The 24,000-nt window shown below is 37.4% G+C and overlaps 2 protein-coding genes across 3 annotated transcripts in view; one reads left to right on the forward strand and one right to left on the reverse strand.

The window, feature by feature from the left end:
• Positions 1 to 24,000, reverse strand: part of otx2a (orthodenticle homeobox 2a) — an 81,011-nt gene that overhangs the window by 50,802 nt on the left and 6,209 nt on the right. The window lies entirely within an intron of this gene.
• LOC129444108 (ovochymase-2) overlaps positions 1,791 to 24,000 on the forward strand; it is a 32,672-nt gene continuing 10,462 nt past the window's right edge. Inside the window, exons 1-14 of one of the 2 annotated variants that reach the window (XM_073860912.1) lie at positions 1,791 to 2,110; positions 4,735 to 4,871; positions 6,484 to 6,576; positions 6,964 to 7,105; positions 7,349 to 7,446; positions 12,488 to 12,614; positions 12,717 to 12,932; positions 13,655 to 13,876; positions 17,244 to 17,384; positions 19,565 to 19,801; positions 20,129 to 20,314; positions 20,459 to 20,568; positions 22,300 to 22,400; positions 23,020 to 23,297. In XM_073860912.1, coding sequence (XP_073717013.1) covers positions 1,978 to 2,110; positions 4,735 to 4,871; positions 6,484 to 6,576; positions 6,964 to 7,105; positions 7,349 to 7,446; positions 12,488 to 12,614; positions 12,717 to 12,932; positions 13,655 to 13,876; positions 17,244 to 17,384; positions 19,565 to 19,801; positions 20,129 to 20,314; positions 20,459 to 20,568; positions 22,300 to 22,400; positions 23,020 to 23,297 — 2,221 coding nt within the window. In that variant the 5' untranslated portion in view covers positions 1,791 to 1,977. The remainder of the gene's footprint in view (positions 2,111 to 4,734; positions 4,872 to 6,483; positions 6,577 to 6,963; positions 7,106 to 7,348; positions 7,447 to 12,487; positions 12,615 to 12,716; positions 12,933 to 13,654; positions 13,877 to 17,243; positions 17,385 to 19,564; positions 19,802 to 20,128; positions 20,315 to 20,458; positions 20,569 to 22,299; positions 22,401 to 23,019; positions 23,298 to 24,000) is intronic. The other variant, XM_073860918.1, reaches the window with a different exon arrangement.

Raw genomic sequence — 24,000 nt, forward strand, 5'->3', positions numbered from 1 at the left:
TTGTTGGTCTCTAATGGTATGTACTGGTTCTATTGGTTCTATGTATTGGTTCTAATGAAATATGGCCCAAAACACATTACAGTGTGGTGGTTTTAATGGTAAAAGCTAATGGTTCCTATTGGTATTTTAATGGAAACCATTAGAATTTTCTGTAATGGTTTTATTGTTTTTTTCAGCAGGTACCTACACGTTTTCACAGATGAACTTTTATGAATTTTGAAGTCTAAATTTGACTTTTCATATTTCTAGTAAACGCATTTACACTTCAAAATTAATAAAATTTGTATTTAAATTGTAACATGTAAGTGTATTTAAACAAACATGTAAGTGTCATAAACTTATCTTAAAGAGCATCTATTTCATTGCTAAAAAACAAGGTTATTTTGTTCAATTGGTATAATACAATGTGTTCACGTGGTTTATGGTTAAAAAACATATAGATTTCACTGTCTTCCTGAAACACACTGATTTAAAAAGCTCTGTTTCCGTGATTGGCCACGTAATCTGTACGTTGTGATTGGCCTGAATACCTCTGACGTCAGCCGGAAATGTGATGCTCCTTACCATGTTTAAAAGATTCGCGCACAATGCAATGCTAACAGGAATTAAAGGGACACTTCACTTTTTTTTGAAAATATGCTCATTTTCCAGCTCCCCTATAGAGTTAAACATTTGATTTTTACTGTTTTGGAATCCATTCAGCTGATCTCCGGGTCTGGCGTTACCACTTTTAGCATAGCTTAACATAATCCATTGAATCTGATTAGACCATTTAGCATTGCGCTCAAAAATAACCAAAGAGTACACCAATAAATAACAAATACTTAAAAAGGTACTTGAGTAAAGTAAAATTACTACTTTACACCTCTGCTATCTGTACTACCATTGAAAGTTGTTGTTATTATATGCAAATGGCATACCTGTTCAGAAATCGACAGTCACGCTGCTTTCAAAGCTCTTTTACAAGAAACCTATACTGAAGTAAGTGGGCAAAATGGGCCAATTCAATGAAAGGAGATTTCAGGAAAAACTTTTTATGTTCAATGCCTGAGCAAAGAGCTCGACAATACGTGTGGCACTGGAAATCGTTCTTCCCTGTTGAGTTTTTCTTCCCAAATACAAAATGTTAAGTCACTGCTGGTTTTCAATGTGTTGATGTTGAGCAGATCCTGGTTTTCGAATGAAGAGGCATTAGGTCCACATGTATCCTATATGTATGGTACATGTAACCCTGTCTGTAAAATCCAGGTTAAAGTCTGGACCATCAAAGTTTGATCTCACATTAATTGAAAATCTGACTTTTTCCATGTTTAAGTGCTATAATTGGGTCCCAGGTGCTTCTATCAACCTAGAAAATGTGAAAAAGGGTAATTTTGCCTGTTTTGTGAGGTAGGTAGCAATGCCGATTACAATAATACCGCCCCCTTTATCTGCACTATCCAACTACAGCACTGCAGTTTAGTGCAGAGAGAGAGAGAGAGAGAAAAATAATTGACAGCACAATTGAGTTTCAAACCACGATCATTGTGATCAGTGTTTGCGTTTCTTCAGCTCATTTGCATTTTAAAGGACACACCCAAAAATGGCACACTTTTACTCAGGCCTACAAATTTGCGAGTTTAACATGCTATAATTAATTATCTGTGGGGTATTTTGAGATAAAACTGCACATACGCACTCTGGACACACCAAAGATTTATTTTACATCTTTAAAAAAATCTCATAATATGACCCCTTTAATATCAAAAATATCAAGGTTATATTTTCAAATAGGAAATCACTAAAACATGCCTTTAGCTATTGCAACTTCACATTATTATCTAAAAATGATCCTTCGAAATCCATTTCACACCTCGTTTAGTTAATTATTCATACTCATGTGATAGATACAAAGGTCAATGCACAGTTATAAATATTAGACCATCGGTGAGGGAACCTTTCTCTTTCTCTGGGGAACCTTGAGGAACATCAGAACAGATGGGCTGCATGAAAGTCTCAACCACGCTAGAGAAGATCCTCATCGTTCTGTTTGTGCTCCTGACTGCAGTCTGCATCGGATTAGTTGTGGTCTATGTCATTGAGAACAACAACTCGAATAAAAATCAAGGAGGTTAGTCCAAGATCAGCCCTTTTGTGCACTTGTGTTTTATTTTAGCTCTGATTTCCACCCGGAGGCAGAAAAGTCATTTAAAGCATCCGAGATAATGAAACGATGCAGCTTTATTTATGATTATAAGGGTCGAATCAATAAATGCCATATAGTCAGAGATTCTCACTCGATAAACAACTGCAGTTAACGTCTTAATAAATCTCTACAACTTAAGATTCATGAAAATGAGAGCTTGTTTTATGGAAAGGTTTTGCTTACAGCCTAACCCAACTGATTTACTATAGTAATACTCTGCTTATCTCCTGCTTTATTTTGGTCTAGCTGTAACAATATGTTTTGGATGATTACAAACTTGAAATTACTATAAAATAAAATAGTTAGTTTGGACTCTATAATTAGTATTGTACAGTGCTGGCCGCTGACTTCTTTTTTCAAGGGCGCTTGATGCGAAGTTCATCACAACATGTATGTAGCCCGTCATGTGTGTGGTTCGTAATTTCAAAATATGTGTTCTGCGCAGCAAGTGATCCTCTGTGCATCACGTGTCTTGTCAAGTGTCTGCTGCAGACACGTCTAAAGGGTTTATGATAAAAGAGATGCTCGCGTTTGCCAGATACTCGCATAATCTCATGCATAATCAGAGTTTACTGTTAAGTGAGTGTGTTGTGTGTATTTTGTGACCATCTCTTGTATCATAAACGGTTTTGACGCGTGTGCAGCAGACACTTATTTTGACAAAACACGTGATGCACACAGGATCTCTTGATGCGCAGAACACATATTTTGAATTAGCGCCCCTCGGATGAGCAGTCACGATCCGCCACTAATGTCAGATATATACGTTACAATAGCGCATATGCATAAAAATTACAAAAGTGAAATTGTTTAATACTCTTAAAGTTTTAGATTTGAAATTGTTGTGTGATGTGGACAGAACCCAAACCAAAAAAAACTTTAATTAATAACAGAAAATACCCTAGAGGGGGCAAACAAAAGCAATCATTCAAATAATATAACATACCAAAACACTTAGCGGGGCGGGATGGGACAGGACAGGAATACGTAACGACATCAAAAGATGCACAATGATCACAAGACGACACAAACAACAAAACACAGGACACTTGACTCTCCACAAAAAATATAACAACAATAAGGGCTCCCACATAAAACAAGTTCAAAAACATACGTGGCTGACAGGATCATAACATGATGTCTTTGAAACTGAGATTGTATAATAAATAAGCTTTCCATTGATGTATGTTTAGGGTAATGATTGGCCGAGATACAATTATTTGAAAATCTGGAATCTAAATATCGAGAAAATTGCTTTTATATTTTTCTAAATAAAGTCTTTAGCAACACATATTAATGATAAATACATTTTTGATATATTTACGATACAAATTTCTCTAAATATCTTGATGAAAATTATCTTTACTTAATATCCTCATGATTTTTGGCATAAACAAAATCGATAATTTTGACACATCCAGAGTTTTGTTGACTTTTGTTACAAATAGTGTGATTGGTCACAAATGGCTCTCAAAATCTTTTCATAATTGCTTTCTACTTCTAGAGTGGCAATAACGAACAAGTTGGTCGGTAGTAAAAGTTACACTACAAAAAATGATTTTCAAGAAAAAATGTTCTTAGTATTTTTGTCTTGTTTTCAGTAAAAATATCTAAAAGTTCTTAAATTAAGATGCTTTTTCTTGATGAGCAAAACGTCCCAAGAAAATAAGTCTATTTTTACCAAAAATATCATATTTAAAGGCGGAGTGCACAATGTTTGAAAAACGCTTTGGAAAAAAAGACGGGCCGACTACCAAAACACACTTATAGCCAATCAGCAGTAAGGAGCGTGTCTACCAACATCCTTGCCGGGTTGCGTATGTGTGGGGCGGGTCTTTTAAAAGAAGGTCCAGATTCTATTGGGGTAGGGGTGTGTTTGTTTAGGTGATTTCAAATATCAACATTGGCTTTCAAACATTGTGCACTCCGCCTTTAAGTGATTTTGTACATAAAACAAGCAAAAAAAAAAAAAAAACTGCCAAAGGGGTAAGCAAATTTTTTCTTGATTTTTTCTTGAATTTAGTGTTTAAGAAAAATTTTCAAGAAACATTTTTGCGTACCCCATTGGCAGATATTTTTTTGCCTGTTTTATGCACCAAATCAATTAAATTTGATATTTTTGGTCTAAAAACTAGACTTATTTTCTTGTGTCGTTTTGCTCATCAAGAAAAAGTATACTAATTTCAGAATTTTTTGATATTTTTACTGAAAACAAGACAAAAATACTAAGAATTTCTTTTCTTGAAAATAATTTTTTGCAGTGTACAATCTAAGTCTTGATTACAAGTTTATAATTTGTTAAATACATTTTTTTTACATCATATTACAAGTATTAATTAATGTTTCACATAACCAATATGCTGTTTACTTCTGTACTGATGAATCCTTGCATACTATTTGTACATTACACATTTTCTCTCTATTCTGCAATTATCAGACAATGTTTCATTGACTGCCATGAAATAGCTTCACCTGCAGGGTGACGCTGCAATCAATATGTTTACACAGACTGTGCCAAATTTGATCCTTTGCTCTGTCTCTACATGCAGAGAATGGGATCGAAACGGGCTGTGGGAGTTTGCTGGAGCTCACTGCGGAGTCAGGGGTATTCTCCAGTGGGAATTACCCCAGCAGTTATGACAGTGGTATGAGCTGCAGCTGGCGCATCACGGTACAAGCCAATAAGGTACGGGGTGACGCTTAGCTTAGATTGTTAGGATGCTTCAAGACCTTAGTATAAACAACTTACAAATTAAAGTGGATATTTTACAAATAAATCTTTAGTGTCCCCTGGCTACATGTGAAGTTTAAGCTCAAAATACCAAATAGATAATTTATTATAACATGTTTAAATTGTCACTTTGTATAGGTGTGAGCAAAAAAATTCCCGTTTTAGGGTGTGTCCTTTTAAATACAAATGAGTTAATCTCTGCACTAAATGGCAGTGCCGTGGTTGGATAGTACAGGTTAAGGGGTGGTATTATCCCCTTCTGACATCACAGTGGGAGCCATAATTACCTATTTTTTCAGATGCTTGCAGAGAATGATTTACCAAAACTAAGTTACTGAGTTGATCTTTTTTACATTTTCTAGGTTGATGGGGACCCAATAATAGCACTTAAAAATGGAAAAAGTCAGATGTTCATGATATGTTCCCTTTAAAGGTTTCAATGTAATAAAATACATCAGGAAGAAAGTACAAAAGTAAAGTTACGCAAAAAATGACTTTCTTACTTAGTATTTTTGTCTTATTTTAAGTACAAATATCTACAAATTCTTAAATCAAGATGCATTTTCTTGATGAAAAAAATGACCTTAGAAAATAAGTTTAGTTTAGACAAAAAAATACCATTTAAGTGAATTTGTGCACAAAGCAAGCAGAAAAATCTGCCAATGGGGTAAGCAAAAAAATTAACACTTAATTCAAGAAAAAAATCCAGAGAATTTAGCTTACCCCATTGGCAGATTTTTTGCTCGTTTTAATTACAAATTCACTAAAAACAAGACAAAAATATTAAGTAAGAAAGTAATTTTTCGCAGTTTACTGGTTTAGTCTATATCAGTGGTTCCCTAACTGGGGTAGAAAAACATTTTAAACTTACAATGAAATGGAAGTAACGATTGTCTTATTTTTTCCCGTGGTGACATATATCCGAGTGAAACGGTTTCTGAAATAAAAAAGGTAGGGCTGGACTGGAATTCATCCATCGAGAATTTATTGGATCGTTGGAAGTTGGGTCATGTTGCTAATTGCTAATCCCTGCAACCTTTTCCCGGGCCCATATAGCATTAAGGATAAATACAGACATACTGTAGTGTTGTCTTTGTGTATTAAGATGGAAAAGGATAACGTAATTGGAGAAATTACATACATTACAATTTAATTTAATATTAGGTAGGGACAAACAAAATTTCTGTGGAGATACCGATATTTGATCATGGCGATACCGATACATATACGATAGGGTTTTTTTTGGTCCTTGTTTCAAAAGATTATGTCTTGAAAAAAGACAATCGTCCGTTGGCAATAGTGGGAAAAATGCTTTTATCTGCCGATACCGATTATTAGCCCATATCGGTGCATCCCTAATATTAGGTATTAATTTATATTTGTTCAAAGTTTATATAATTATTACATATTACATATATTTATGTAATAAACTATCACATTACTCCAAAGAATATAAGAATGTGCCTTGATTGCTACAAAGTAGGACACAGATTTGTAGTCATCAAATTTATAGTTATTTGTGTAAAGGCGAACGAATCTCAATAATTCTCATTGTTTCGTATTCCAGGTGATTCATCTGTGGTTTGAAGACTTCTCTGTTGAAGACTCTGGATCTTGTGATGCAGATTTTGTCACCCTCAAGGACGAATTGGGATTCATTGGGAGTCCTGCTCGCTGTGGTCGATAGTCATTTTGGCCAAAAAACGGTTTGTTTCCCGCTGATTCAGTCAGAAATGAATATTAGCATAAGCACAGAACTGATCTGTATCCAGTAAACATCTGACAGAATGTCACCATATTTTGATTGCTGAGCCTTTGCTTAGGTCAAAAATTATGTTCTGCCAAAACTGCATTTGAATGAGAGGACACATGAAAAAACCCAACACAGAATGCAGATTATTTTACCTTTAATCTTATAGAAAGCAAAATGTCCACCTTCAATAAATAGTTAACCAAAATATTAAAAACTGAGCAATACAAATGCTTTTACATGAAGGTATCTGTGAAAGGTTTCATTGATGCATACTGCGTTTGTGTTGCTCCTCCAGGGAAGTACTGCGGCTATTCCACACCTAAACCCATTGTGTCTGTCGGAAACAGCATTTCTGTGTATTTTGACAGCAATGACAGACACACCGAGAAAGGATTCAAAGCGCAGTACCGCGCTGTGGCCCCTGAGACGACAGCAGGTAAATACATTAACAGGACTGTAAGGTGTAACAATATTGTCGCCTGCTGTGCTTTCACGTTACCGGCATTTAACGTGTGTATCTTATTGAGCACAGGACAGATAGTGAAAGGCTAATGTACTGTATGTGTCTCACTGCAGATGACCTAGAAAGAGAAGCAGAATGTGCTTCTGTGTGTGTCTGGGGTACAATGGGGGGTAGTCTCTATGCATCTGACTCTCTCTGTCTCTCTCTGTTTTCTAGAAATAGTCGGGGCTGGTGGTGTTCTTCAAGGTGACCGTGGGGAGCTGTTGACCCCTGGCTTTCCAGAGCAAAATTATGAGAATGGAGCCCTATATCAGGTGCCGCCAATAATTGACCTTCACGCCTTTTGTTAATTTATCACAATCTAGCTTTTTTTCTAGTTTGTACTCTAGGGTCTGTGTCATTGTCCCTGTGCCACTGACTCACATATTGTTCTGAACAGCGTGTTCAGTATATGCTAATCATGGAGACATTTGGGTTTTGTATGAGAGAGATTTTATGTTCCTGCAGTTTGTTTATTTACTGGTGTTTTACATCATATTACATTTACATATACTTAACGTTAGAGATTTGAGCAAATCCTGTACTAAAATTGGCAGTGCATCTCATCCTGCAGTATTTGTGCTGCAAATAGGAATGAAAAATCATGTGGCTTGCATTCAAACCAATTTTCATCTACTGGAAAATAATACAGCCGATAAAAAGTCATATAGACTTTTGACTTGGGATAGTACTAAACACCTAGAACATCCTAGCAATGTCCTAGCAAGTACTAATTTTCAGACTAATATTCATTTGCTGAATAATAATAATGGGTTGGTAAATATCACCTATTAACCACCAAGAACATCCTAGCAATCACATAAAAAAAATCTGCTATCAACCACCAGAACATCGTAGCAAATCCTTAGCAACCATCCAAAACACCCTAACAACCACCTACCAATGCCTTAGCAAACACATCCCAATTAGATAGAACACCCTAGCAGCCACCTAGGACTGCCCTAGGAACCACCCAAAACATCCCAGCAGCCTAAGCAACCACCCAGAACATCCTAGCAGCCATCTACTAACACCATACAAATCATCTATAACACCCTAGCAACTATCTACCAATGCCCTAGTAACCAACCAAGAACATCCTAGCAACCACATAGCAATGCCCATCCACTAACACCTGACAAATTATCCATAACACCCTAGCAATCAACTACTAATTACCCAAAACAACTGAGTAACTACCAATTACATCTCAGAAACCACCTACCATTGTTTTAGCAACTACCCAGAAGATACTAGAAAGCCCTAACCAATATCCTAGCAACCATCCAGAACACCCAAGCAACCATACACTAATGACCTAGTAACCAACCAAGAACATCCTAGCAACCACATTGCTATGCACTTACAACCACCCAAAACATCAAAGCAATGCCCTAGCAACCAACCAGAACACCCTAACAATCACCTACCAATGCCTTAGCAACCACCTAGAACATAGCAACCACATACAAATCAGGTAGAACACTCTAGCAGCCATCTAGGAATTCCCTAGGAACCACCCAGAACACCCCAGCAGCTTAGGCAACCACCCAGAACATGCTAGCAACCATCCACCAACACCCTACAAATCATGCAAAACACCCTAGCAACAAATTACTACTTACCCAAAAGACATTAGTAACTACCAATTACATCCCAGCAACCACCTACCATTGTTTTAGCAACCACCCAGAAGAAACTAGTAAGAACTTACCAATACCCTAGCAACCACCCAGAACATTCTAGCAATCACCTACCAATGCCTTCGCAACCAACCAGAACATAGCAACTCATAACACAAATCAAGCAGAACACCCAAGCAAAACCTAGCAATGCACTAGTAACCACCCAGAACATCCCAGCAGCCTTGGCAACCACCTAGAACATACTAGCACCCATCCACTAACGCCCAACACATTACCCACAACATCCTAGCAACCAACTACTAATTACCCAAAACACCATAGTACTTAACTACCAGGAACATCCCAGCAACCACCTACCATTGATATAGCAACCACTCAAAAGAACCTAGAAACAACTTAACAGTACCCTAGCAACCATCCAGAACCCCCTAGCAACTATCTACCAATGCCTTAGAAACCAACCAAGAACATCCCAGCAACCACCCAAAACATAGCAACCACATACAAATCACTCAGAACACCCTAGTAACCACCCAGAACATTCCAGCAGCCTAAACAACCACCCAGAACGTTCTAGCAACCATCCACACTAACACCCTACAAATCACCCAGAACACGCTAGCAACCGACTACCAATTAACCAGAACAGCCAAGTAACTATTAAAGAAAACATCCCAGCAAACCATTTACCCAGAACACCCTAGTAACTACCAAGAACATCTAAGCAACCCACAACTGCCCTAGCAACCACACAGAAGGTCCTAGAAACCATTTACCAACACCATAGCACCACCAAGCAATGCCCTACCAATCACCAAGAACACCCTAGCAACCATCTACCAATGAAACCACCTAAAACATCCTAGCAACCACCTAGCAGTGCACAGGCAATCACCCAGAACATCCTAGCAAATGTCCACTAGTGCCCTACCAATCACCTAGAACACCATAGCAACCACCAACCAATGCCCTTATAACCACCTAGAACATCCTAGCAACTACATCATCTAGCAATGCCTTGTTACCACCTAGGTGAATTTTGCACTGGCACAGAAATTGTAAAGATAAAGTTTGATTGTTTTTTAACAAATTGGCACAGGTTCTGAATGCAGCGAGGCTTAACTCAGAAGAGAGTGTGGAGGGCTTTGTGAGCAGATTTGATGATCAATTTTAACATGAGGGGCTTTGATTGGAAAAGTCAGATTGCTAGAAGCCTCCCTGCAGTTCTGCTGTGCCATCTGGCAGGATATTTACTCACATCAGCTAGACTAGAGCCTGGCTTCCAACCTTGATTTCAAACTAACTACAGATGCAGGAGAAAGCACATTTTAACCACGCTGTCAGGATACCAGAATTGCATCAACTCTTCATCAATCTATGTATTAAAAGCGTGTGGGGCAAGGGGGAAACTCTGATTAAAGCTAAGATAGTTATCTATGCTCGGGTGAGATACGTAGGTTGATGATATAGATGTTTGTTTTTAACACTGTAGAAATAACTTGTTAAAAAAACTTCACCAGAAAAATTAAGTTTTTGTGTCCCCTCATGCCGTCCCAGATGCATATGACTTTTTTAGTTGCTTCATTGGTTCTTGTAAATCCTGTGAAGAAGATTCGTATTACAACTAGTTATGAGACACAAGGGGCTCTATCTTACACCCGGCGCAATGCAGCGCAAAGCGAGACGCAAGTGTATTTTGCTAGTTTCGACCCGGCGCAATTATAATTTTCACGTTTAGCGTCACGTTGTTTAAATAGCAAATGTATTTGCGCCCATGTTTGCGCCCATGGGCCTTCTGATCTAAAAACGAGGTGTGTTTAGGCATTGTTGGCGCATTGCTATTTTGAAGCAACTAAAATAGACTACGCCATTGACCAACAAAAACCTGGTCTAAAGTCTAAAGTCAATGGCCCAATATGTTTTTTGTTATTTAAAGAGCGCGTTAGAAATAGAAATATGCGCTATATATCACATATGAAGGGGTCAGCAGCACAAAAACGCTTTTCAAATATAAAAAGATTAAAGGATTGAAATGTAAAAGATTATTATTGAGTCTCTTGGACATAAATAAGGACCGATTATGAGACGTTAGAAGGCGCAAAGAGCTGCTTCACCTGTAGACTGGTAAGTAAATAAATGCTTTGCTTTAAACAAATTCATCTGTTTTTAAATGTTTTTTTTTTATGGTACCTCACGGATTTATTGTATGACTCTGTACCTGTTGATATGGTGAGATGAGAAACATTTTTAAGTAATGCTTAAAAAAACTCTTTGCTAAAAAAAACGCTGTCCAAGTGCTGAAACGTGCGGAGAGCCGTTTGTAAATTATTTATCTACTGTTTGTTACAAATAAAGTATTTTTAGAGTACAAAACTTATCTTACATACTTGTAAATAATGTTTTGATGATATTGGATAGCCGTACATTTAAAGCAATTAAAAGCCTGCTTTTTTACTTCCATGCCTAAAAGAAAACGGGTTTTAAAGGTTTTAATAAAAAAATAACAATTTCAATACAAGTGAAAAACAACACAATTATTTAACATTAATCTTAAACTGGGGATCTTCTTTCTCCGCTTAGTTTTTCAGTTTACAAAGTCCGTCATCTAAATAGGGATTAGACATAGCGCCAGCACAACTGGCTTTTAAAAGGGATGAGAGCTGAGACTCTCATTGGTTTATTGCACGTTACGCCCAAAATACTCCCATTAATCATTTAAATAATAGGACCAACTCTTTTCGACCATGACGTATTTTCTTGGGTTGTTTTGCTCATCAAGAATTTTTTGATATTTTTACTGAAAACAAGACAAAAATACTAAGAATTTTTTTCTTGAAAATCATTTTTTGCAGTGTGCATATTGGTAATAAAGAGTTCATATTAGTACCTCAAAGGTACATACTGGTAATCTATGTATGCAAATCTGTATCTAATTGGTACATACAGTATTAGGACCTTTCGAAAGTGTACTGCTCCAGTGACAGCTTGGGACATTTTTTTGACCATTTATTCTGACCACGGCCAAAGTGTCCCAAAACAAATGTTTTCAGACTAAAGAGCACACTGGGCGAGAAGCATATTGTTTTCTATGAATGTACTAGCCTGTTCTCATGAGAAATCGTACAGATTTTATGAGTTGGCTAATTGGATCAATTCATACGAAGTTAATCGTGCAAAATCGTATGATTCTCATGAAAAAACCAACAACAACGAAAACGAACCCCTAACCTAACCCTAACCTCAACGTCACAGGGGTCAAGGCAAATCGTACCAAAACTTACGAATTTGGTCGTATGAATTAATACAAATTAGCTCGTAAAATATGTACGAATTCTCGTGAGATAGCGCTGGAATGTACACACACTGGTGGTGTCTGATGGCGGCTGTCAGCTGTGACTGTGGACGCTGCTGAAATCCCTGCTGCGCCACAGAGCGCCACTCACATAATTTAACATTAAGTAACATTCATATATATCCGAAATCGTTAACGATTTACATACGCTGCTAACCCATATTTTGCATCTTGAAGTTGCATGTTGTCTGACTAAGCTCGCACCATTTAATGTGCACATCCGTTGTGCAACCCCCTTTAGGTGTAAAATATTTAAAGTATTTTGCTGACCATCTGATAGTAAATAACTAATGTTTGAAATCTGTGTGGGTTGCCCAGTGGAAAATACAGGTGCCTGATGGAGAACGCGTCCGTCTAACATTCACAGCCTTCGACCTTGTCCCAGAGTCCTGTGGCGATTTCGTTGACGTCTACGATGGCGCCTCAGATGGTGGCGCCCAGCTGGGTGAGTACTGACATTTTCTGAGTCCAGAAAGGTTTTTTTGTTTGGTGAACATCTGTGCAGTCAATTTGATCCTCCAACAAACATGCATCTCAATTACTGTAGGTCGTTTCTGTGGAAACACGATCCCAGCTCCCGTGGTCTCTGGCGGCAGTAGCATGGTGGTTCGTTTCAAATCTGATTCGAGCCAGAGTGCTAAAGGATTCAGTGCTGTATACACCGTAACAAGTGCTCTGCCGGTTACAACCGTTTCTACAACTATCACCAATACCACAACTACCCGGCCAACTAGCACCACATTACCCACAACTGCCTCAACAGGTGCGTATGATGCTGATGTGACCACACTATTAGAAAAAATATGTACCTCTGAGGTACTAATATGAACGTTTTATGTGCAAAGCCGGGGTACATATTATGAAAACATTTTCTGTAAGGGAAAATGAAAGAGTAAATTACAGGACTGAAATCGGTCCAAAAATCGATCCAATGAAGCTTTTAATTTCTTCAAATTCATCGACAGGAAAAATGAGATCACAGGTTCATAATCAGCAGGGAAGAAAGGGGAAAATATTGTGGTTTCTAGGACTGTCAAACGATTAATCGTGATTAATCGCATACAAAATAAAAGTTTGTGTTTGTATAATTTATGTCTGTGTACTGTGTAATTTTTATGTATGTATAAATGCACACATGTATACATTTAAGATACATTTGTTTTATTTATATATAATATAAAATATATAAAAAATTATACTTTGCGATTAATCACGATTAATCGTTTGAAACAACATTTTCCCCTTTACTCCCCGCTGATTATGAACCATCTGTTTTATTCATTGTTTTTATGTTTCAATTGTTGCAAAAATACAAGCTATGAAACTAAAAAACTAGCAACTAAATAAAATATTGACTATTTGGTTCACATCCACCATTTGTGTAGATATCCAGGATTTTTCCTTTTCATGATCCCTAGAGGATAAAGCTGAAACAGGTTCTGATGAATGTGTTCAGGGAATAATGCTCTATCGCTTTCCGTACAGATTCTGGCTGCGGATCTCCTGGGAAGTTGTTTGGACGTAAAGGTCAGATGAACTCCATGAACTATCCTCAGGCTTATCCTGCCAACCTGCGCTGCTCGTGGGACATCACAGTAGATGAAGGCTTACTTGTGAAACTGCACATCACTGATCTTGCTGTTGTGGGTGAAGCAGGCCAGTGTGGTGATGATAAACTCACAGTCTCGGATAGTCAGCAGTCACTGGGTGAGATGCGATAATCCAATACATGATTATTATCCAGTTGAGTTATGTTAGGTTTGCATTATATGAGACTCAGTTTGGGAAAACCAACATTAAATTATTTTTAGTGATTTACAGTTTTCTACATAAAATCAACCTACATGATGTAAAGACCATTCTGTGAAAAATAACCTTGATATCTTTAATATTGGCTGAGTAAGGTCATGTCAAAGATTGAAATTAATGAGTTAAATCAAATAGATTGAGACTTTAACCTGGATCAGGGTCACATATGCTCATATGTGGTAAGTCAGTGTGACGTGCCAGAACTTGACTTATCAGAGACGACCCTTGACTTTATTTGGGGGGCCTATAACTAAGGCTAAATGGCACTTCTGGTGCAAGAGTAGCTGGCGTAACTGTGTTATCCCTCTCACAAAGGAGCTGTAAAAACTGATTATCATCAGTCTAAGAGAGGCATGAGCCAGCAGGCAAGCGTGCTATAAATTACAGCTGCTTATTACAGAACATTAGAGCTGTGAGCAGCCGATACGCTTATCTGCAGGAGCTTTTCAAGGACTGCACGCCAGATAGTGTTGATTCGTCTTCGCGCAAGCTGACGGAGTGAGGAATTAGAGAGAGTCTGAAGGAAAAGATGAAGAATTCTGGATGTTGGCTCGGAAATGTAAGATAGGACAAACAGAATGAATGAAGAAAGAAAAAACAATCAATCGTTGAAAGAAGGAAAGAAAGAGTGTAAGAAAGAAAGAAAGAAAGAAAGAAAGAAAGAAAGAATCAATTGATCAATCAATCACTGAATCGTTGAAAGAAAGACAGAAAGAATCAAACAGTCAATCATTAAAAGAAAGAATCAGTGAATCATAAAGAGAAAAAAAAGAATCAAAAATCATTTAAAGAAAAAAAGAATGAATCAGTGAATCATAGAAATAAAGTAGAAAGAAAAAAAGAATCAGTGAATCATTAAGAGTAAAAAAGAAAGAATCAAAAATCATTTAAAGAAAGAAAGAAAGAAAGACAGACAGAAAGAAAGAATAAATCAATCAAACAAGTCAATCAGTGAATCATTAAAAGAAAGAAAGAATGAATCAGTGAATCATAGAAATAAAGTAGAAAGAAAGAAAGAATCAGTGAATCATTAAAAAAAGAAAGAAAGAATCAATTGATCAATCAATCACTGAATCGTTGACAGAATCAATCAATCAATCATTAAAATCAGTGAATCATAGAAAGTAAAAAAGAAAGAATCAAAAATAATTTAAAGAAAGAAAAAATGAAAGAATCAATCAATCATTCAAAAAAAGAATTAGTGAATCATAAAAAGTAAAAAAGGAAAGAATAAAAAATAATTTAAAGAAAGAAAGAAAGAAAGAAAGAAAGAATCAATCAGTTAAACAAATCAATCAGTGAATCATTAAAAGAAAGAAAGAATGAATCAGTGAATCATAGAAAGAAAGTAAAAAGAAAGAAAGAAAGAATCAGTGAATCATTTAAAGAAAGAAAGAAAGAAAGAAAGAATCAATTGATCCATCAGTGAATCATTGAAAGAAAGAACGAACGAACAAAAGAAAGAACGAATGAATGAAAGAATCAATCAATCTTTGAAAGAAAGAAAGAAATAAGAAAGAAAGAAAGAAAAAAGAAAGAAAGAAAGAAAGAAAGAAAGAAAGAATCAATTGATCAATCAATGAATCATTAATAGAACAAACAAAAGAACAAACGACCAAAAGAAAAAATGAAAGAAAGAATCAAACGATCAATCAGTGAATTATTGAAAGAAAGAACGAACGAACAAAAGAAAGAACGAATGAACGAAAGAATCAATCAATCATTGAAAGAAAGAAAGAAATAAGAAAGAAAGAAAGAAAGAAAGAATCAATTGATCAATCAATGAATCATTAATAGAACAAACAAAAGAACAAACAACCAAAATAAAAAATGAAAGAAAGAATCAAACGATCAATCAGTGAATTATTGAAAGAACGAAAGAAAGAACAAACAAAAGAAAGAAATAATGAACAAAAGAAAGAATCAATTGATCATTGAATGATTGAAAGAACGAATTAACAATAGACAGAATGAATGAACAAAAGAATCAATCTATCATTGAAAGAAAGAAAGAAAGAAATAAGAAAGAAAGAAAGAAAGAACAAACAAACAAATTAAAGAAAGACAGAAAGAAAGGAAGATAGAAAGAATCAATTGATCAATCAATGAATCATTAAAAGAACAAACAAAAGAACAAACGACCAAAAGAAAAAATGAAAGAAAGAATCAAACGATCAACCAGTGAATTATTGAAAGAACGAAAGAAAGAACAAACAAAAGAAAGAAATAATCAATTGATCAATTATTGAACGAAAGAAAGAACTAAAGCAAGCAATAGGAAAGCAAGAAAGTAAGTAAGAAAGAAACAAAAAATCAACTCATCAATCAGTGAATCATTAAAAGAACAAACGAACAAAAGAAAGAACGAAAGAAAGAAAGAATCAATCAATCAGTCTGGGACAACATGATGAACAAACTCTTTCTTAAACTATTCAAATTTAATAGAGATCAAATTCACAGGTTTTTGTAAACAGATAAATGAAGTGTAGTTTTCTCATCCTCCAGCAGTCATGGAGTACACAGCTCATTGGTTTTGACATTTTGTCCTTACGTGTCAGTTGCAAGCGCGTGTATGTGTGTGTGTGTGTGTGTGTGTGTGTGTGTGCGCGCGCATGTGTGTGTGTTTTCTCCACATCACATCTATTCTCCTGGCTGTCAGGATGACGTTGTGTGTGAGTGTCAGTTCTACTGAAAGCCTGTGTTACCGTGAAGAGAGAAATAGCACAAATAGTTCAAGTAAAAAAATGCGTAACGTACAAACCAGGTTTGTCGTTCACGTGCACAGAATTTAAAATATTGCTTCAATACATTTTTAATATGTTGCAGGAAGACTGATTAGCATACAAGGCATTAACTTCTGTCACATGACCATTACATGCCATGATACATGCCTGTAATTATCAATTCATTTGTAGGACTAGAAGGATTTTGGTCAATGTTTTATCATTCATCAGATATAAAATAGTGATCTCAATAATATCGTTCCTCTCTATATCTGTGAACAGACCTTAAATCATGACATAGTTTAGAAACAAAGGTTGGCTTTTAAAAGATTTGAAGTAAAAGTATTTTGTTTTATAAAACTAGTTTGTAAACTAGCGCAATTAAAAAAAGTTTTCCGTGCTATGACCTCTTTAAGCCAATAGATGCTTAAGCCAATAGATGCTTAGCAATGCAGAAAGTGACCTCTCTCTCTCTCTCTCTCTCTCTCTCTCTCTCTCTCTCTCTCTCTCTCTCTCTCTCTCTCTCTCTCTCTCTCTCTCAGGCACACACTGCGGCTTCGTTCTTCCCCCTGTTCTAGTCAGCATTAGTAACAAAATGTCGCTCAGTTTTCAATCAGATGCTCGACTGGCCGACCGTGGCTTTTCTGCCAAATGGGAGGCTGTGTATCCAGAGGACCTTGCAGGTAAAACACTTTGTAACTTATAAAGACATTTATCTACTCTTACCTACACACACACGCATCTCAAATGAGCCCTGATGATACAGCTTTGAGCTCTGCACAACGGCCATCAATGTTCTGTACTTGCAAACTTGTGAGTCTGTGAGATCTTGGTTCTGTTATCTCCTCCATTATTAAGTCAAGCTGATGAGTAAACAATAGCATTGCTCAATAAACTTCCAGATTATCGACTTCAAAACATATTGAGTGTATATTTTTTACAAACATTTTAAAGGGGACCTATTATGCGCATTTTTACAAATATAAGGCCCTGTTTACACGAGAACACTCGAGGGTGGAAACGTAAAAATATTTTATCGGATGTGCCTTTCGTTTACACGGCGAAGGCGTTTTTGGGGCTTAAAAACGGAAAAAAGTGAAACCACCCTCCAGAGTGGAAATCTTAAAAACGATCTACCGTTGCGTTACTGTCTAAAAGGTAAAAACGCAAAAGTCTGCTCACAGTGGCTCTCATCCCGTATGCGTTTACGTCACAGGCATGCGACAAACATGTCAGATTATTTCCATACGTCGGACCTTCAAGTTGCCATAGCAGTCTTTCAAGCAGTTGTACGAAATATACACAGCTAGGATTACTGATCAGAAAATGTGCATTAAGTACATCAAATTGTTGATGCGCCAATTCGTCCTAGGCAAACCACATATATATATATACACTAGATGTCGCCTTGGGGCTCTGAGCATGCGCCAAAACCGCCGCCATCTTAGAACAGGGGTCTTGTCATAGGATCTAGGTTAAGCTGCTATCTCCGCCTGTACTTCGAATTCATGGACAATGCCGGACTTTTGTGCTGCGTATAGATGTTAGGGCTACTAGCACTACGCATTACAGTTAGAAAAAGTACATTTTCATAAAATCAAAACTTTTAATTTTTCCTGGACTAAATGCTAAAAACATGTCTGACTGTTGAAACGAACCAAAAGAAAACCAAGAAAATCGTGTTCATGAGAATTTATGGTGATTTTATTTCTGTTACACCATTGCCTACAATGACGCTGATGCGGGGTTCCCCTGTTTCAAGATGGCGGCTCTAGCTGACGCATTCGGTCCAATGAACTGCCGTAGCCAAGACGACATCTAAGCCGTTTCTCAATGTCAAGGATACTTCCTTGGCAGGACTAGTCCTTACAAGTCACTTCCTTCAGAGGCTAGGCGAGGCTCCTTTTAAGCATTCGGAGAACACGTTAAATGGAACAGGCTAGCAAGTGCACGTCATTACGTCATTGCGTGATTGAAAGGTGTGCTTTCGGTGCTGCGCGCATAGGACTGTGGGTGATTTCAGCGCGTGAAGAGCGCGAAGGATACAAATTTGCATCCTTTCCTGTATATGGGATATTTCTCGAACGAAGGACTCAGTCCTTGGCTGAAATTTCAAGGATCCACGACATTGGAACAGTCCTTCGACGGACGTCGATGACGTAGCATCCTCGAAATTCTAGCTTCCGAGGATCCTTCCTTGACATTGAGAAACGGCTCTAGTGTACATATCTATGGGCAAACCAGACGGCTTTGGACGAGACCTGGGAGAAAAGTCAGTGGTTCACATTGCCACCTAGCCGCCTGGAGTGCATACTACATCAAATATCGCACACGTTTGTGTCACCATATGCACACAGATTTCCCCCCCAAACGCTCTTATAAACGCGGAATACAAAAGTGATAATGCAACACCACTTTTGTGTTTTCTCTTTAGATCGTTTCCATGTAAACGTAGCCTAAGTCTCAGGTGTGAATACCACATAGATCATTTATTATAGTATGTTCAAAATGCCCCTATTTGGGTGAAAACAAAAACGTGTCTGTACCTTTAAATGCAAATGAGCTACTGTTCCTCCCGTACCAATAGACAGTAAGCGCTTTCAGGTAAAATAGACCTTATTCCTGTCAATACAGTCTGAGACAACACTACCACCACACTATTGAGATATGACGGACAATGTACAACTCACTGAGGGTGGAAACTATGGTAATGCAGGACTGTGGGCGGAGCTTTATCAGTGTGACGTCACATTAACAAGAGAATCCAAATGCTGGGTCTCAAATTCAATTCCGCTTTCAGATTTGAACAACCGTTACTGGCAGATTTGATGGCCATTTGTTTACTTCTGACGTTATTATGCAGATATCCAGGGATGTGGAGGTTTCTCTCAGGAGGAGACAGGAATCATCAGGTCTCAAAACTGGCCCCTGAACTACCCGGCTAACAGCATGTGCCTGTGGATTATACGCAGTCCCAAAGGAAAGACCATTAAATTGACGTTCACCGATTTTGACGTGGAAGCGGGGGGCATCTTATTAGGCAGATGCTATGACAACGTGGTCGTCTACGACGGGACGCAGCCAGGAGCGAAAAAATACGGTAAGGAGGATGACAAGGTCAATCAATGCTTTGCGAGGCAACATGTTTATGATGCTTTTTAACAAACCAACATTTTCAATCTCTATGTTATTATATGCTCTTATTTTTTTGTATTTTTATCATTTTCAATTATTGGTTTACTAATCAAAAGCTGATCTGTACTTCTATATTCATTGTTGTTATCATATGCCTTGATTGTTTGTTTGAGCAATTAATAAAAAGCTTTAAAAAGCTGACAAACCTAATCAGTAAGACGTTTTTGGAAATATCTATACGTGTACATTTCTAATATGCAGTGCTATGAAATTATGATTTCATTTCTTACAGGTCCCTTCTGTGGCACCAAAATGCCTGGCGTCATTGAAAGCACATCAAACGAATTGGTGATACGTTTCTATACCGACTTTTTCACGGAGGCCAAAGGTTTCCGAGCACATTGGACCATTGATACGACGCTGCCGACCCCCACAGATCCTCCAGTGCCACCCAGCCCATGGGACGACATCACTATAGGTGTGAGACATATGTTTTTTTCAAAGAAATTGAAATGTTGAAGCTGAATACAAAAATGTCTCACTAAACTTAATGAAATCTTAATTAGTTTACTTTAAAGAGCCACGATGTATGAATTAAGCAGGATCATTTCCTCTCTCACAGATTGGCCCGAGAGGTGCGGGAAGCCTGCGATCCCTCCTGCCATCAACACTCGAATAGTAAATGGAGAGCCTGCCAAAGCTCATTCCTGGCCCTGGCAAGTGTCTATGCAGGTACAGTACTAAACCTAATCTAATCTCAGCAAAAGGTTCAACATGTATTACGTCTTATCACAAAGTTAATGTTTGTCTTTTTATCTTTAGATATGTTTATCCAAATGGACGAAATGCCATGAACAGTGATATTTCACTCAATATTAAAGATATCAAGGTTATATATTTTACAGAATGTTCTTTACATTATATAGGATGAATTTAAATGGAAAACAGTAAATCACAAAAATGACTTTAGCTGGGTTTTTACAGCCAGGGTCCCATTTTTTAATAGTACAGTTATTAGTTTAGCATGTTGCTATCATTACGCTTGTTAGTGGTGGTTAATATTACTATTGCAAAATACTATTGCTTTACCATTACCACTTAAAGGAATATTCAATTTTCTTTAAAGAAAAATCCAGATAATTTACTCACCACCATGTCATCCAAAATGTTGATGTCTTTCTTTCTTCATTTGAGAAGAAATTATGTTTTTTGAGGAAAACATTGCAGGACCCCTCTCATCTTAATGTACTTTAACAGACACCAACAATTAATACTTAACTCAACACTTAACAGTTTTTTTCAACGGAGCTTCAAAGGACCATAAACAATCCCAAACGAGGCACAAGGGTCCCATCCAGCAAAAAGATTGTCATTTTTGACAATAAAAATAACAAATAGACACTTTTAAAGCACAACTTCTCGTTTAGATCCGGTCGTCATGCGCTAGCGTGACCGAAGCAATACGTCATCACTTCAAGAGGTCACAGAGGACGAACGCGAAATTCCACCCCAGTGTTTACAAGTGGGTCGAAAGAGGACCGTTTCTACGTTGTTGTATGAAAACTGAAACTAATTAATGTCTTTGTGTCAGTTTATTGTTTACAATGGTCCGCAAATGTGCGTTTTATATATGTAACACGTGACCTCCCTACGTCACTACGCATTTACGTTAGGTCACGCTGGACCGGACCTAAACGAAAAGTTGTGGTTTAAAAGTGTATATTTGTTGTTTTTCTTGTCAAAAATGACAATCGTTTTGCCAGACAAGACCCTTGTGCCTCGTTTGGGATTGTTTGTAGTCCTTTGGGGCTCTGTTGAGAGAAACTGTTAAGTGTTGAGTTAAGTGTTAAATGTTGGGCTCTATTAAAGTCCATTAAAATGAGAAAAATCCTGCAATGTTTTCCTCAAAAAACATAATTTCTTCTCGACTGAACAAAGAAAGACATCAACATTTTGGATGACATGGTGGTGAGTAAATTATCTGGATTTTTCTTTTAAGAAAATGGACTATTCCTTTAATAGCTTCCAACCTAGGAACACCCTAGCAATTTAGGAACAACTTATTAATGCCCTAAAAACTCCCTAAACAGCCCTAGACTGATCTCACAGGAATTTGTACGCATTTTAAGTTGGCTAATTTGTATTCATTTGTACTAGATGAATTGTAAAAAACGTACGATTATCATAAAAAAACAATAACGAAAGCCCACCCCTAGCCTCGCCCCTAACCCAAACGTCACAGGGTCAAATCGTAAAACAAATGCATGAATGTGGTCGTACCTCGTAAAATACATACAAATTTGCCATGAGATAGCACACACACACACAAAATGTATTGGCTGCAATGCAACATACTAGCAATCACGCACAAAAGCAAATCATTGTTGTATATTTTTTACCGGCAAGCCCCGTCCACATTTCCTTCTGGAAGAATCTATTTATAATCATGCATTTTTTTTGAAGGTTTGGCCTGAATCTCAGCCTTCACCTACATTCTTTCATACATGCGGAGGAACTCTCATCCATAAGAACTGGGTTATGACAGCGGCTCATTGCTTCATCAGGTAAAACCAACTTTACACTTTTAACTTCTTTTTTCGAGCGCACACGATGCGAAGTTCGTCACAACATGATGTATGTAGTCCGTCATATGTGTGGTTCGTAATTTCAAAATGTGTTCTGCGTGTTGAGTGATCCTATGTGCATCACGTGTCATGCCAAAAAAAGTGCCTGCTGCAGATGCGTCCAAAGGGTTTATGATAAAAGAGACGCTTGCGTTTGCCAGATACTCGCATAATGTCATGCGTAATCAAGAGTTTACTGTTAAGGGAGTGTCTTGCGTGTATTTTGTGAACGTGAGCGTCTCTCTCATCACAAACGCTTTTGACGAGTGTGCAGCAGGAACTTATTTTGACAAAACACGTGATGGTTCACATGACGCAACAAACAAATATTTTGAAAACACAAGCAACAAAATTGACACTCCGAAAACTTATTTTGAAATAGCGCACCTCGAAAGAACAGTCACCAGCCGGCACTGGTATTTTCAGGTTTTAAATATGTACCTTGTGAACCTGTACACAGATATAACTCGAAAAGCAAGTTACCATTGCTAATTTTAGTTTAGTTTAGTTTTTTAAATTCTTACTTGTCTTTGCATCTCTGTGTCTCAATTTTAATCAGATATGCGGATGAATTGCACCGCTGGAAGATGTGTTTGGGGAAACACAACCTGACCTTCTCCGAGCCGAATGAGCAGTGTTTTAACGTGCTCGGCATCTATCGCCACGAGGGCTTCCGGTACCCAAATGTGCCCACGGTGGAGTTCGACGTCGCTCTGGTGAGACTGGATGGGGAGGCTACAGCCACTGACTTTGTTAATTTTGCCTGTTTGCCTTCTGTGGAGGAGGTCCTGCCTGGAGGCAAAACATGCTACGCCACCGGCTGGGGCGATGAAACAGGTTATTAATTCACATGATAGTAATAAAGTGATAAGTAGTGGTTTTGCTTATATATATGTATATATATAGATGTATACATATATAGCATTGTTTTGCAGATGATATAGGTCCAGTCTTGCTTGAAGTACAAGCAATTTTGTACATACAGTAGGCAGCCCTGAAATCCCATTTTCCTTGTGTGTCCTGTCCAATGTATATATTCAAGAGTGATTCTGCCCTCTGCTGGATCATTTTTATAATGCAGCTAGATGCAACACAACCAATTTAAAGGAACAGTGCACCAAAAAATGAAGTTTGTGTTATTATTATTATGGACTGTTGCTGCCTTTATGTGCACCTGGGAAACTCGTTTCTCTAAGTCAGCCATTCATTATTAAGACATGTAACAACTTCAAGTTGGAAAATATCATGGAAGTAGCGTAAACCGAACAAAACTACACAATATGTAGCAAAAACACTTTATGAGCTAATTTATGTATCCATTTATACAACTATAAGTGCTCAGACAGGTTGCCCATTACAAAAGTTAATCGAAAATCCTAGTAAAATCTGTATTGAATACAAATATTTTGTTTATTATCAGGTGCTCAAAGCATCACACATTTAAATGTTTGGAATACAGCACCGAAACAACGAAAACAAAATCATAGGTAGACTTTCAAGCGTTTGTGCTTGTGGGGCCACCTGCCAGCAAACAAGGGTA

The sequence above is a fragment of the Misgurnus anguillicaudatus genome, chromosome 3, assembly GCF_027580225.2.
Source record: "Misgurnus anguillicaudatus chromosome 3, ASM2758022v2, whole genome shotgun sequence".
Lineage (NCBI taxonomy): Eukaryota > Metazoa > Chordata > Actinopteri > Cypriniformes > Cobitidae > Misgurnus > Misgurnus anguillicaudatus.